Source organism: Palaemon carinicauda, chromosome 37 (genome assembly GCF_036898095.1).
Source record: "Palaemon carinicauda isolate YSFRI2023 chromosome 37, ASM3689809v2, whole genome shotgun sequence".
In the NCBI taxonomy this organism is placed as follows: domain Eukaryota; kingdom Metazoa; phylum Arthropoda; class Malacostraca; order Decapoda; family Palaemonidae; genus Palaemon; species Palaemon carinicauda.
Window position 1 is genome coordinate 1,157,982 of NC_090761.1, and position 15,898 is coordinate 1,173,879.

A 15,898-nucleotide genomic window follows, 5' to 3' on the forward strand; every position below is an offset into this window, starting at 1 on the left:
ATACTTACAGCTTCCCTATCAATAATAAAGCGTCTGACCATCCACAATGTTACTATATAAGTACTGGGCATAATGTTAAGAATGCTGGCTTTAATCGACTTAACTTTGGAAATAGAAAAAAAAAAAACTAAAACAAATTTGTCGTTTTATCTCAGTCATAGAACACATAAATATGAAGAATCAGTGGTGTGTAAACATGACATGTTTTCTCTATGGGAAATGCATGGTGAATATTCTTGAAAATAACAATCCCATATAGGATACCAAAAAGTTTTACAATTGATAATTTTCAAATGCTTTCCAAGTCAAAGAGTGAGCTAACGTTCTACACAATTTTAGAATTTAACTTTTCCTAATACATTCAAAAGTGCTAAATTATTCATTATCGGAAAATTTCCGCAACGATTGATTATCCTTATAGTTATACATAGCTGTTAATACACTAAAGCAGTTGATCCATAGTATTATATTCCAAATCATATTTTATAATTCCATCTGATCTAACTTTACAATAACAACACATCAACAAATCAAATTCAGATCTCGACAAGGAAACCTTCAAGAAACTTGTTATAAAGATACTGAATGCTTGAATTTCCACACTTCCTTCGTTATTGTGAAACTTAATTGGCTGATAAAAGTTACAAATATACTCAAATGCAACCTTATCTATTTTTTTTCATATATTTGCATTTGAATATGACAGACATGTGATACATGCCATAAATGTGACAAAATATATCAGAGGTTTTACAAAACATTTTTACATTACCGGTATCTATAAGGAACTGTTGCAAGTTATGAATGAAAAGAGCTAGGAGAACATTCAGGTACGTAGAATCTGTTTGTCATTGCCAATCAATGAACTTAAACATGCATAGTTTTTCTCGGCATATAACGAAGACTGTTTTCTATATCCAGAGTGTTGAATTCAGCAATTACATGTTTCAAGTGCTATTACTTTGCAGAGTCTACGTGCCTTACATTTTTCTCTTAGCACATACAGACTGTGTCTACATTATAGGTATAATCACACGCACCAGCTGAACTCAAGACCAGAGTTGCCGGGCAGCTTTGGGATGTTACTCCGTTGGCGCTGCACATATTAAATGTCGAACATCCCACTTGGCCGGGTATTATACCCCAACTGCTGGAGTCTCCTGTGTCGCAAATTGTGCACACACCTATGACACAAAATTATAATGCCATGAATATTAATCAATTACAACATAGATTGATATTGCTAATGAATTATATATCTTCAGGTAGACTGATCTCTATTTATGATGAAAATACATTGTGATAAGTAGTCATTAAGAGCATGTTATCTTTTAAATAATAAAAACAAAGTAGTTATAGCATCTATTATATATATATATATATATATATATATATATATATATATATATATATATATATATATATATATATATATATATATATATATATATATATATATATATATATATATGTATGTATATTTATATAAATATATTTATAAATATGTATGTATATATATATATATATATATATATATATATATATATATATATATATATATATATATATATATATAGATAGATAGATAGATAGATAGATAGATATAGGTAATATATATATATATATATATATATATATATATATATATATATATATATATATATATATATATATATATATATATATATATATATATATGTATATATATATATATATATATATATATATAAAACGGATTTTGAAGCAAAGCGAAAAATCTATTTTTGGATGAGATGGCCATGTCGTCCTGATGGAAGGTGCCTTTAGGCAGCTTTCTAAGGGATATTTGGCTATAGTGATACTCCCAGATAATTGACCATACGTCTCTAGAATTCTAACTCTTGGCGCGAGTATCCTTAAAATTTTTCTTAAGGATATCGCATAACATCAGGGGACGTATTTCTTGATACGACACATGGCAATCTTCACCCTGAATAGAGTTTTCGCTCTGAGGGGGAAGAGTGGTGAAACTGAAGGGGAGCCATCATCAAGGTTACCCAGTGGATCCACTTCCTGTACTACTACGGGTTCCAATATGGCTACCCATTCCCTGTAACAATTTAAGCATGGTGCTACAGATAGAGTAGTTTCGGTTGGGGATTGTTACATAATCCTTTTTTTTTTTTTTTTTTAGAAAATTAGGGTGGGTCCATCAGGACAACATGGCCATCTCACCCAAAAATAGATATTTCGCTTTGTTTCAAAATCCGTTTTTTGGGCTCAAGCCATGTCGTCCTGATGGAAGTAAACCAGAGAATTACTTGAAAGTACTGTATCTGTGGGTTTGTATAAGGGCCTCAACTTTGGGTCAGCTTGTATATGGTCATCCAGACCACAAAAATATATGACGATACCGTTATACGTCATCACCACTAAGCATGGAACAATGTTAGGGCTTCCTGCCCCCTGCAGGGAAATGTCGTACTCGACAGTAGAAGAAACAAGGTTTGTATTCATATAGGAACAAATATAGATATCATTCAGATCTTTTGTTCATATATATAAGTACCCTCAAGCCTGAACTTTACTTAGGAAAATAAGTAAAAAGCTCCGTCTAATTTTATTTGCCTACATTTGTGGCGAATAAAACGCAAATACACAATTACATTTATTGAATAGACAAATTAAATGTAATAAATGGTGTATTAAAATGTACCAGTAGAATTATACATCCAACATATGAAAGATAAATATATTTTCTAACTAAAAGGGAAGAAAAAATATAAGCCACTGTAAATCAGTTGGAAAATTATTAAGATAATTTCACTGTTAATGTTGGATAATTATCAACACTGCGTACAAGTGTACACATGGCACTGGTGTCATTGGTATAATTCTGCACCTAAAGAACAGCCTTAGTGTCACCAGGGTAACACTTAACCTTGGATAGGTACGATGGGTCGTTTGCGACCCCGAGCGTCAAAAAAAAACAGGTTTTTCTCACGTGACTCACCCCCGTGACTGAATTTGTGGGTGATCGACCTGCAGGAGGTGTCTCCCCTACACGCTCTAGTAGTGTCCAGATGTGCATTGCTGTAGCTGTACTCCTTCCCCGATTTCTGAGACGCGTCGGGGTCGTTCGCGACCGAGTTTACCCTTCTAAGGTAGTTTGCATAATTATCAAAGTTATTACGTATTATGAAATTGTCGTAGAATGGTGCAACTTGTATAGGTTATCAGTTGTGGAAAGTCTTGGTGGATTGTTTGGCTACCATGTGCATGATTTTTTTTTTAGTTAAAATGTCGTTCATCACCACGAGGACCATTTTACCGCGAGTGCCCCTTTTTCATTTTTTTCATTTTTTTGCCAAGTCATTTTTCCGTAAGATATTGCCAAATAGAGTCGTAAAACTTTTGCTTGTTTAGTGTTGGAAAGTGTGTCTAGATGATCTGGCTACCCATGCATGACTTTGTTTTTGTCAGATACGACGTAGTTATTGGTATATTGGGTATTTAACTGCGGTTACCAATTTCTGTTTTTTTTCAATATTTGTAAAAATTACTACGTAGTAAGGAATTGCCGTATATTATTCATTTTTTTTTTCATGTTTATGTGTTACAAAGTGTGCCTTGATGGTTGGGCTAACACGTGCATGTCTTTTTTTTTATCTGAGATGCCGTATATTAGAATGTCGGGCATTTTACCGCGAGTGTCCCTTTTTAATTTTTTTTCATTTTTTTGCCAAGTCATTTTTCCGTAAGATATTGCGAAATAGTGTCGTGAAACTTTTGCTTTTTTAGTGTTGGAAAGTGTGTCTAGATGATCTGGCTACCCATGCGTGATTTTGTTTTTGTCAGATACGACGTAGTTATTGGTATATTGGGTATTTAACTGCGGTGGCCAATTTCTGTTTTTTTTTCAATATTTGTAAAAATTTACTACGTAGTAAGGAATTGCCGTATATTATTGATTTTTTTTTTCATGTTTATATGTTAGAAAGTGTGCCTTGATGGTTGGGCTAACACGTGCATGTCTTTTTTTTTATCTGAGATGCCGTATATTAGAATGTTGGGCATTTTTCCGCGAGTGCCCCTTTTTATTTGTTTTGCATTTTTTTGCTTAGTCATGTTACCGTAAGGAATTGGCAAGTAGTGTCGCAAAACTTATATTTTTATAGTGTTGGAAAGTGTTTCTAGATGATCTGGCTACCCATGCCTATCTTTTTTTAGCCAGATATGGCGTATATATAAGTATGTGTTCGATTTTCCTGTGATTGCCATTTTTTCGTTTTTTCCCATGTCTTTCAAAATTACTACGTACTAAGGAACTATCACAGAGTAATATTTCATTTATATGTTTATTTGTCGGAAAATGTGCCTTGATGGTTTGCCTAGCACGTGGCTGAAATTTTTTTTTCTGAAATGCCGTATATTAGAATGGCCATTTTTCCACGAGTGCCCCTTTTTATTTGTTTTGCATTTTTTTTGCTTAGTCATGTTACCGTAAGGAATTGGCAAGTAGTGTCGCAAAACTTATAATTTTATAGTGTTGGAAAGTGTTTCTAGATGATCTGGCTACCCATGCCTATCTTCTTTTTTTAGCCAGATATGGCGTATATATAGGTATGTGTTCGATTTTCCTGTGATTGCCATTTTTTCGTTTTTTCCCATTTCTTTCAAAATTACTACGTACTAAGGAACTATCACAGAGTAATTATTCATTTAGATGTTTATTTGTCGGAAAATGTGCCTTGATGGTTTGCCTAGCACGTGGCTGAAATTTTTTTTTTCTGAAATGCCGTATATTAGAATGTTAGCCATTTTTCCGCGAGTGCCCCTTTTTATTTGTTTTGCATTTTTTTGCTTAGTCATGTTACCGTAAGGAATTGGCAAGTAGTGTCGCAAAACTTATATTTTTATAGTGTTGGAAAGTGTTTCTATATGATCTGGCTACCCATGCCTATCTTTTTTTTTAGCCAGATATGGCGTATATATAGGTATGTGTTCGATTTTCCGGTGATTGCCATTTTTTCGTTTTTTCCCAATTCTTTCAAAATTACTACGTACTAAGGAACTATCACAGAGTAATGATTCCTCTAGATGTTTATTTGTCGGAAAATTTTGTTTACTTTTTTTTGATTGAATATCATCAAATTTTTTTAGCTAAAATATTATATTGTTTTACATTTTTTTTTTCGATTTTATTTCCCTTCAAAAAAATTTTTTTGGGTCAGAATTTTAATTTTATAGTCGTAAAATAATCGACAATTATCCAGCAACCCACCATACAATTTTTATGCACATCCAATAATAATTAGATTAGTAAATAACACCTTGAAATTGACATACCCTTCCTACATTTCAAGTGGCAGATTAGGGAGTCTGAGTCAGTGTGGTTGGCGGCCATTTTGTGGACATATCCGAAGCGTAAGCTGCCCTATCTATATATATTCTTGTTCCCTATAGAATTTGTGATATTTTGGTATATTTTTATCTGCATAAATATCATATTATATATTAAATATATGTATTTTTTTACGAAATTTTTAAGTACTCAAAAATTACCTTTAGATATGGCCCCTGATATGAATGTAATTTACAAAATAATGAAGATTTTTTTACATATTTCTATTTTAGGATAACATATGTTTATTCCCTAAAAAAATTAGCCACTTCCTATTTCATTTGGGTACCCAAAAAAATTCATGAAATTTGGACCAATTTTTTTGGCCAAAAAAAGTTACCCTTTTTTTCTCATTTCAGATCTTCACCTCCATGGGTCTGACTTCATCCAAAATACATCAAGATGTGTCCTAAGCATTCAAGAATCAATTCCTAAAAGGATTTGTGTATATATGTAATACCTTTTTTTGTATGGATTTTTATGTCAGGTCTTTTTTTCTACTTAATTTTTTAAAATATTTATAATAAATAGTTTTTCTGCAGATAAGTAGTATTTATCTTTACAGTTGTTTTAAGTATTCATTGAAGTTTTTTTTTGGCAAAAGAAAAAAGGAGGTTACTGCAAAAACTGATTTTTCAAGAATTTTTTTTGACGTCGGGGTCGTTCGCGTCCGAGTATACCCTTAAAGGGGTGTCCGAGGAGCGTACCTATCCAGGGTTAATAGAAAGAATATTGCACTGCAAGATGTCAACACCTTTCCACCCGAATTGAAACAGTCCCAAACATTTCACTGTTCATCGCAGCACTAGACAACAGGTTTCACAGCACTACCTGCTGCCACCACAAAATGTTTTAAGGCATACTCTTGCTTCACAAAATGTTTATAGAAGACTCTGGAGGATTTCCAACCAGTGTATGAGCGAAGTCGCTCAAAGTCCATATACTGAAAAAAAGTTCAGTGAGGAAGCAATCTTTCTCGGATCATGACCTGCGGGTGTACTATCAGGATCCGCTCTGCAAATGAAGTAGGTGAGCTTCACCCTCAGTTGTTTTAGGGATAAGTTTGATCCTGAGGTTTCACCTTTGAAGAGCTGCCTCCCCTGAAGTCTGAAGTTCTTTGAAGATAGATCTTTAGACAATCTACTGTATATAGAGAGGCATCTACCTTCAGAGGGCAGATTATCCAGGGACCCCACCTTTTGGTGGGTAGCTCGCATTTGGCGAGAAATGTAGGATCAGGAAAGAGATTCAGTTCTCCTACTCCTGTGAACTGAATATGGCCCTCGTCTCTTGATAGGGCTACTATTTCACAATCTCTAGTCACTGAGGCTATAGCAAACAGGAATATCACTTTTTGTGTTAGATCCTTTAGAGGGTAATCTTTATTGTTCAGACTTTGTCCAGAGACCATGAAATGGGCTTCGGAGGGGCTGCTGGTTTAAGTCTAGTGCATGCCTTTAGAATCTTGTTGAAGATTTCGTTCGCCAGGTCCACCTGTAGGGCGTATAAAAGAGGTCTAGTCAAAGCTGACTTACACGTAGTTATCATGGTGGTAGCCAAGCCTTGTTCGTGAAGGTGGATGAAGAAGGACAGGTAGAAATCTATAGAGATTTCTTTCAACTTTTCTGCTTTAACAAAAGCAACCCACTTCTTACAGGATGATTCGTATTGTCTTCTGGTTGACTTTGACTTGTATTCTTCTAGGAAGTCTATACTGTCTTTCGAGATCCCAGTGTTTTCTTGACTGCTAAGGCGAGAAAATCATGAAATGAAGGTTTTGGGTCAACTTCTGAACCAATTGGGATAGAGCTGGGTTTGGTAGAGGGACCAGTCTCAGCTTCAGTTCCATCACCAGAGGGAGCCAATTGCTCTTGGGCCACTTGGGGGCCACTACTGCTGCAGTTCCCTTGAAGGATCTCAGCTTGTTAAGGACCTTTAGCAGGAGATTCGTTGGAGGGAACAGGTAGATCCGGGTCCATCTGTTCCAAACAAGGGACATGGCATCCGTCGCCTCTGCCAGAGGGTCCTCGTATGGGGCTACGTATCGAGGTAGTTTCTAGTTGTCGCTTGTCGCGAAGAGGTCGATCTGCAGTTCTGGGACTTTTTCCAAGATGAAGGAGAATGAGTCTGCGTCCAGGGACCATTCTGACTCTATCAGCTTCTGACTGGATAGAGTGTCTGCCATCACATTGCGGAGCCCTTGTAGGTGAACTGCCGATAAGTGCCATCTCTTCTTTTTCGCTAAACGAAAGATGGCTAACATCACATGGTTGATGTGGGGTGATCTCGGGCCTTGTCGGTTCAGACATCTCACTATCACTTCACTGTCTAAGACCAGCCTGATGTGGGCTGATCTGTGAGGAGATAGTTTCTTCAGCGTCAAGAAGATCACTATGGCCTCCAGAATACTGATGTGAAAGGTGTTGAACAGGGATGACCAGGTCCCTGGGGCTTTCCTTTGATAGGAGTGACCTCCCCATCCTTCCGTCGAGGTATCCGTGTGGATGGTCACCAATGGGGGAGGTAGATGTAAGGGAACGGTGCTTGTTAGGCTCTTGACCTTCGACCACGGCTTGAGAAGTGATCATTGTAAGGTCGGTACCGGTCTTTGTAGATCTCTTCGAGCGTTTGATGCGTATCTTCTCCAGACTCCTGACGCACCTCTTAGCTGTGCTCCTAGCACTGGGTCTGTTACTGCTGCAAACTGGAGAGAGCCCAGTACTCTTTCCTGTTGGCATCTTGAGATCCTGTCGGATTTCAGTAGTCTCTTGACAGAACCAGCGATCTCTCTCCTCTTCTTTGGTGGAATGGAGAGGTGGTGTGACCTTAAGTTCCAATGGATTCCAAGCCATTGAAACTCCTGAGCTGGAGAGAGGCGAGACTTTTTGTAGTTAATCTGGATCACTGGATCACTTTCTTGGATGCTTGCAGACAAGCAGTCTTGGACGCTGCCCACACCAGCCAGTCGTCCAGGTATGCTGCCACCTGAACGCCTTCTAGGCGTAGTTGTTGTACGACTGTGTCCGCAAGTTTCGTGAAGATCCTTGGGGCTATGTTTAGTCTGAAGGGCATGGCTCTGAAGACATACTTTGTCTTCTGTAGCTTGAATCCAAGGTAGGAGGAGAGGGGGTGGTGGACTGGAAGGTGCCAGTAAGCATCTGCCAGGTCTATTGAGACTGTGTACGCCCCTTGCGGTAACAGGGTCCTGATGTGTTGAAGGGTTAACATCCTGAACTTGTTCTCGATGAATTTGTTGAGTGGCGACAAGTCTAGAATGACCCTGAGTTTGTCCGAGTCCTTCGTGGGAACACAGAACAGCCTTCCCTTGAATTTGATGGACTTTGCTTTCCTTATAACCTTCTTGCTCAAGAGTTCTAAGGTATATTCTTCCAGTAAGGAGGTGAAGTGTTAGAAGAACGGAGGAAATGAAGGTGGAGATCTGTTCCATTTTAATCCTAGTCCATTTTTTATTAGGCTCTGGGCCCAGGGATTGAAGGTCCAACGATCCGGGAAGTGTTGGAGTCTCCCTCCTACCTGGAACATCTCATTGCTTAGATGGTCCTGAGGGCTTGCCACCCTGACCGCGTCCTCCCCTTCCTCATGAGGGGTTTCTTGAGAAGCCCCGTCGAGATCCTCTTCCTTTTGGGTGAAAGGTAGTGGTGTGCCTCTCAAACCCTGGGTTGAAGGCTGGTGACTGGGCTACCAGCTGTTGAGGCACCATCTGGAAGGTGGTCTGTGGTTGGGAGACCACCTGGGGCATCGCGGTCATGGTTACCGTGGGATGTTGCTGAGCAGGCCGAGAATGTAGACAAGGCTTCTTTATCTTCCTATTGTGTTGGGGACAAGCATCCGGGGAAAACTTTCTCTTTGAGGAGATGCCCCACGTTTAGAGAAGGTTCCTATTCGGCTTTCTCTACTACCTCTTGGACCACTTCCTTTGGGAAGAGTCCTTACCCCAGATACAGGAAGTAAACAGCTTCCTGGGTTCGTGTTTCACTGTTGCACTGGCAAACACGAACTCCCTACAGGCCCTCCTGGCCTTCACGAAGGCATACAGGTCCTTGACGAGGGTGGCCATGTGCATCTTGGCCAGGACCATGTACATATCTGGGATGCTGATATCGCTGCAGACATCTCTATGCAGTTCTGGAGGGAAAGAGAGGTGGCTAGCCTCTCCTTTGTCTCTTGCTCCCTTCGCAAGAGAAAGTCCAATAGCTTCGGTAGGTTCTCGCTGAACTGCTGTCCCACGATATCTGCATCAAGTTTCCCTACTGAGAAGGTTAGTTGGACCTCCTTCCATTCCTTCTCATCTGTGGGCAAGGCCAGTGACAAAAGCCTACACTCCTCTAGTGTATTGCATGGTTTGCCTGCATCAGCAACCTTGAGGAAACTCAGAAAAGCCTTCGACATGAAGGGGAAGGCTCTCGAAGAAGGAGCAAGAAAGGTAGGGTGTTTCTTGCTCACTGCAGGAACTCGCAAGTTAGTGTATTCTGCCTTCTTCAGGCTACTCGTCAAGAGAGCCTGTGACTTGTCATGGTCGAATACCATAACCTCCTTTGGTTACGTCTCTTCTCTCGATGCTGCTTCATTCTTCAGCCGGATAAAGCACTCCGGATAAGCCGCAAAGTTAGGACAAAACTCAATCTCGTCCAGGTGGACAGCTACCAACTTCTGCGAGATGTAGAGTTTGCCGTTAGTGATTGGCATAAACTCCGCATACCTCCAGGGATTGGTTTCGGAGCAGGGTGGCAGGTCCTTCACTTTGGGTCGCTTGTAAGACCCTCGGATGTTGACGATCCGAGTCGCTTCGCGGAACTCTCTCGTCATCTTTTCTTTCAAATCTACGTTCGCCTTACGTACACTTTCCATTAGAGTGGTAACGTAGGCCAAAACTACATGACCCATCGGGTCTAATGGGAGGGTAGGAGCCGAAGACGTAGATGGTGTCGGTTCTACCGCCGGCACAGGCAGAAAGGGCTCCTCCGCTTCTGTCGAGTCGTAGTCCTCATCTTCTCCGGGTGGTAGAGTAGGCTCTTCCTCAGGATTATCTCAAAGAAGATCCTTCTCCGTGTCTGTGGACATTTCGGACATCCTTTCCTTCTGGTGGATGTCCATGACTTGCAAGGTTTCAGTGACATCAGCCTCGACTGCGATCTAGATGCAGGAGTTAGAATTCTGACGATGTATGGTCAATTCTCTGGGATTATCACTGTAGCCAAATATCCCTTAGAAAGCTGCTTAAAGGAACCTTCCATCAGGATGACATAGCATGAGCCCATATATATATATATATATAATATATATATATATATATATATATATATATATATATATATATATATATATATATATATATATATATATATATATATATATATATATATATATATATATATATGTATGTATATATATATATATATATATATATATATATATATATATATATATATATATATATATATATATATATATATATATATATATATATGTATATATATATATATATATATATATATATATATATATATATATATATATATATATATATATATATATATATATATATATATACATATATATATATATATATATATATATATATATACACACATATATATATGTATATATATATATATATATATATATATATATATATATATATATATATATATATATATATATATATATATATATATATATATATATATATATATATATATATATATATATATATGTATATATATATACACACACATATATATATGTATATATATATATATATATATATATATATATATATATATATATATATATATATATATATATATATATATATATATATATATGTATGTATGTATATGTGTATATATATATATATATATATATATATATATATATATATATATATATATATATATATATATATATATATATATATATATATATATATATATATTGTTACGAACCGACTTAATGGTTCATCAGGTTCTTAAAGTTGCAAGGCATTCGGGACTGGAAAAACTGGCAGAGATAGAGCCCAGCAACAGAGGGAGGAACTAAACAAGCAAAATAAAGTAACCTTGAACTAGTTTATTGTAATTACATATTTACACTTATACAAATGAGTCAGCAAGTCAGTCAAACAATTAACATTATTACAAAGTTAATTTACCGATTATTTGCATCCTTATATACAACGTTATTCAAAGAAAAAAATAATCATACAAAAAACAGAAGGCATTCAAAATGAACCAGCAGCATTACTCCAAATAATTAATATGCTCAAAATTAGTCAGCATCAAAATTAAATATAAAGACAGTTAAATAATTCAAAATATGAAAATAAGCATCGTAAGAAAGCAGTAAAATATTACATAATTTAATAGTGTGACTTCTAAACAATTCCGACAATTAAGCAAAACAAGGCATCATTAGGTCAACCTTCAAAAGGTCCCACTCCACCTAAGGAGATTACAGCTTACGACACAGCAACAACAGACAAACCTATACATAAGGTCATCAACACAGCTCCACGCTGCCCATGAGGTTAACCCTCCACACAGTGTCGTTCCCCAGCTGACGAAAATACACTAATGATGCCCAGTGGACCCACACTCCACATGACGTCGTCCTCCATACGACGAAAACGCACTAATTCCGGCTAAAGCTGCTGCCCAATGAGATCACACTTGACACGTCGTCCTCTCGACGACGAAAACACGCCAATACAGGCCAAAGGGTGCCGATCTCCAACTCGAAGGTCATACTCCGTCAGACTCCGACGGCTTCAAATAAAAAAGCCAGGTATCAAGTACCCGACGCTGCCACGTACTGGTCCACAGGTAAGCATACCTGACTGCCTCTGACTGACTGACTGACTGACTCCTATCGGACATCTTCCGACACATGTCAACTCACTTGACCCTCAAGAAAAAGAACAACAGGTTAATGGTGATTATCAAACAAGCAATACTAAGAAACAAGCGAAATACACTTGTTCTAACAAAGCCACTTAACCTAACACCTCCCTACCTCAAGAAAAAAAAAAAACCACAATTTTTTTTTTTTTTTTAAACAGCACCTCTCTTACCCTCCTCCGATGCTGCCACGAACCTGCCAGTCAAACAGTGCCGAATCCTGTCACCGTCGCCATTGTTACGAACCGACTTAATGGTTCATCAGGTTCTTAAAGTTGCAAGGCATTCGGGACTGGAAAAACTGGCAGAGATAGAGCCCAGCAACAGAGGGAGGAACTAAACAAGCAAAATAAAGTAACCTTAAACTAGTTTATTGTAATTACATATTTACACTTATACAAATGAGTCAGCAAGTCAGTCAAACAATTAACATTATTACAAAGTTAATTTACCGATTATTTGCATCCTTATATACAACGTTATTCAAAGAAAAAAATAATCATACAAAAAACAGAAGACATTCAAAATGAACCAGCAGCATTACTCCAAATAATTAATATGCTCAAAATTAGTCAGCATCAAAATTAAATATAAAGACAGTTAAATAATTCAAAATATGAAAATAATAAGCATCGTAAGAAAGCAGTAAAATATTACATAATTTAATAGTGTGACTTCTAAACAATTCCGACAATTAAGCAAAACAAGGCATCATTAGGTCAACCTTCAAAAGGTCCCACTCCACCTAAGGAGATTACAGCTTACGACACAGCAACAACAGACAAACCTATACATAAGGTCATCAACACAGCTCCACGCTGCCCATGAGGTTAACCCTCCACACAGTGTTGTTCCCCAGCTGACGAAAATACACTAATGATGCCCAGTGGACCCACACTCCACATGACTTCGTCCTCCATACGACGAAAACGCACTAATTCCGGCTAAAGCTGCTGCCCAATGAGATCACACTTGACACGTCGTCCTCTCGACGACGAAAACACGCCAATACAGGCCAAAGGGTGCCGATCTCCAACTCGAAGGTCATACTCCGTCAGACTCCGACGGCTTCAAATAAAAAAGCCAGGTATCAAGTACCCGACGCTGCCACGTACTGGTCCACAGGTAAGCATACCTGACTGCCTCTGACTGACTGACTGACTGACTCCTATCGGACATCTTCCGACACATGTCAACTCACTTGACCCTCAAGAAAAAGAACAACAGGTTAATGGTGATTATCAAACAAGCAATACTAAGAAACAAGCGGAATACACTTGTTCTAACAAAGCCACTTAACCTAACAATATATATATATATATATATATATATATATATATATATATATATATATATATATATATATATATATATATATATATATATATATATATATATATATATATATATGATTATATATGTACATATATATATATATATATATATATATATATATATATATATATATATATATATATATATATATATATATATATATATATATATATATATATATATATATATATATATATATATATATATATATATATATATATATATATATATATATATATATATATATATATATATATATGTATGTATGTATATATATATATATATATATATATATATATATATATATATATATATATATATATATATATATATATATATATATATATATATATATATATATATATATACATATATATATATATATATATATATATATATATATATATATATATATATATATATATATATATATATATATATATATATATATATTCAGATAAGCCATATACGACCTCGGGATCAGAGCCCAAGGTGAAACGACTCTAAGATATTAGCTTTTGACCGAATGGAAATCAAACCCTAGTCCATGAAACTTGTAACAACCATAACATACCACTCGTGGGAAAGTGATATGTCACTGGTGTTATAAAAAAAAAACTAAGGAAAATCTACTGCTATAAAATATAAAAAAGTAATATATATATATATATATATATATATATATATATATATATATATATATATATATATATATATATATATATCGTCGTCGTCAGCGCCCACTCGTGTCCGAGTATTGGGTTCTGTCGTTAGCCATCAGCCTCCTATCTATGGGGTGGGTGCTTGTGTCTGATGTGGCTGTTAAGTCCTAGTCTGTGGTGGAAGAGTCGCAGACAGTGTTCACAAGGGAGGGTAGGTGGTGGGCGGGGCTGTTCTAATCGCTCTCTCCTTGTTCTCCTCCTAGCCTCCTCATTTTGTCTCCTCCTCTCCTCGAAGTCCACGGTGCTATGGTGTACTGTACTCCTCCAGGTTTTCCTGTCCCTGGCTGTTTCTTCCCATGAGGAAGGATCGATGTCAGTTAGAGCCAGGGTGCGCTTTAGTTGATCTTTATAGCGCATTTTCGGGGCTCCTCGTGGTCTGGTGCCTTGGGTCAGTTCTCCGTAGAATATTTTCTTTGGGAGCCTAGATGGATCCATCCTATGCACGTGTCCTATCCAGTGGAGGCGGTGGTGGGTGATGGTGGCCTCCACGCTGGTCAGCGAGGCCCGTTCTAAGACTTCAATATTGGTGGTGTGGCTATCCCAGGGGATTTTCAAGATCTACCTCAGTTTCATTTGTTGGAAGCGTTCTAGGTTTTTGTTATCATTTCTAGATAGCGTCCATGTTTCACATGCATACAGGAGTGTGGAGAGGACTACTGCCCTGAACACCATTATTTTGGTGGTCATTGTCAGTGCGTGGTTGTTAAATACGCGGCAGTTGAGTCGGCCAAAGGCGGAGTGGGCTGCCCTGATCCTGTTCTCCACGTCCTTTTTGCTTGTGGGAGCTGATGTTAGGATGCTCCCTAGGTAGGAGAACTGGTCCACCTGTTCTAACGGTTGGTCATTCACTGTGGTATTGAAGTTTGGGAGCATCAGTCCTAGTGGATGTTGGACGAGGGTCTTGGTTTTATCTGTGTTGCCTTGCATCCCAAAACGTTCGTAGGCAGAATTGTATGCATCAGCTAACGACTGCAGGTCCTCTGCCGTCTGACCTGGGGTGGCATTGTCGTCAGCATACTGCAGTTCTCGCACTGCACACAAGGTTGTCTTGCTTCTGGCGCGGAGTCTGGCGAGGTTGAAAGCGCCTCCATCCATGCGGAAACGTAGGTCGACTGAGGGTGTGTCTGGGGGAATCTCGTTGAGCATTGCTGCGGTGTATAGCGAGAGACACGTTGGGCCAGAACACAGCCCTGCTTCAGGCCGCCGTTGATGGGGAATGGGACTGAAAGAGAGTTCTGGTGGCAGACTCTCCCAACCATTCCGTCATGGAGGGCACGCACCAGCTTGACAAAATCGGGGGTGGCAGCCATATCTTTTGAGGACAGCCCACATGGCAGGTCGAGGTACGTTGTCGAAGGCCTTTTTCAAATCCCAGAAGATGAACATTATGGGCTGTTGTTGTTCGAGGCTCTTCTTTTGTAGTTGTCGCGCATAGAAGATCATGTCTATGGTCCCGCGGGGAGGTCGAAAGCCGCACTGGGACTCTGACAGGACGTCTTCTGCGAGAATAAGGAGGCAGTCAAGGAGAATCGGAGCGAAAA

General features: G+C 37.9%; 1 protein-coding gene across 1 annotated transcript in view; it reads right to left on the minus strand.

Annotated features, from left to right (window-relative positions):
- Positions 1-777: 777 nt before the first annotated feature.
- The window catches only part of LOC137628966 (uncharacterized), an 81,145-nt gene continuing 66,024 nt past the window's right edge, over positions 778-15,898 (minus strand). The window contains exon 4 of the mRNA XM_068360221.1: positions 778-1,184. Within this exon, the coding sequence (XP_068216322.1) occupies positions 994-1,184 (191 nt within the window). The 3' untranslated portion in view covers positions 778-993. The remainder of the gene's footprint in view (positions 1,185-15,898) is intronic.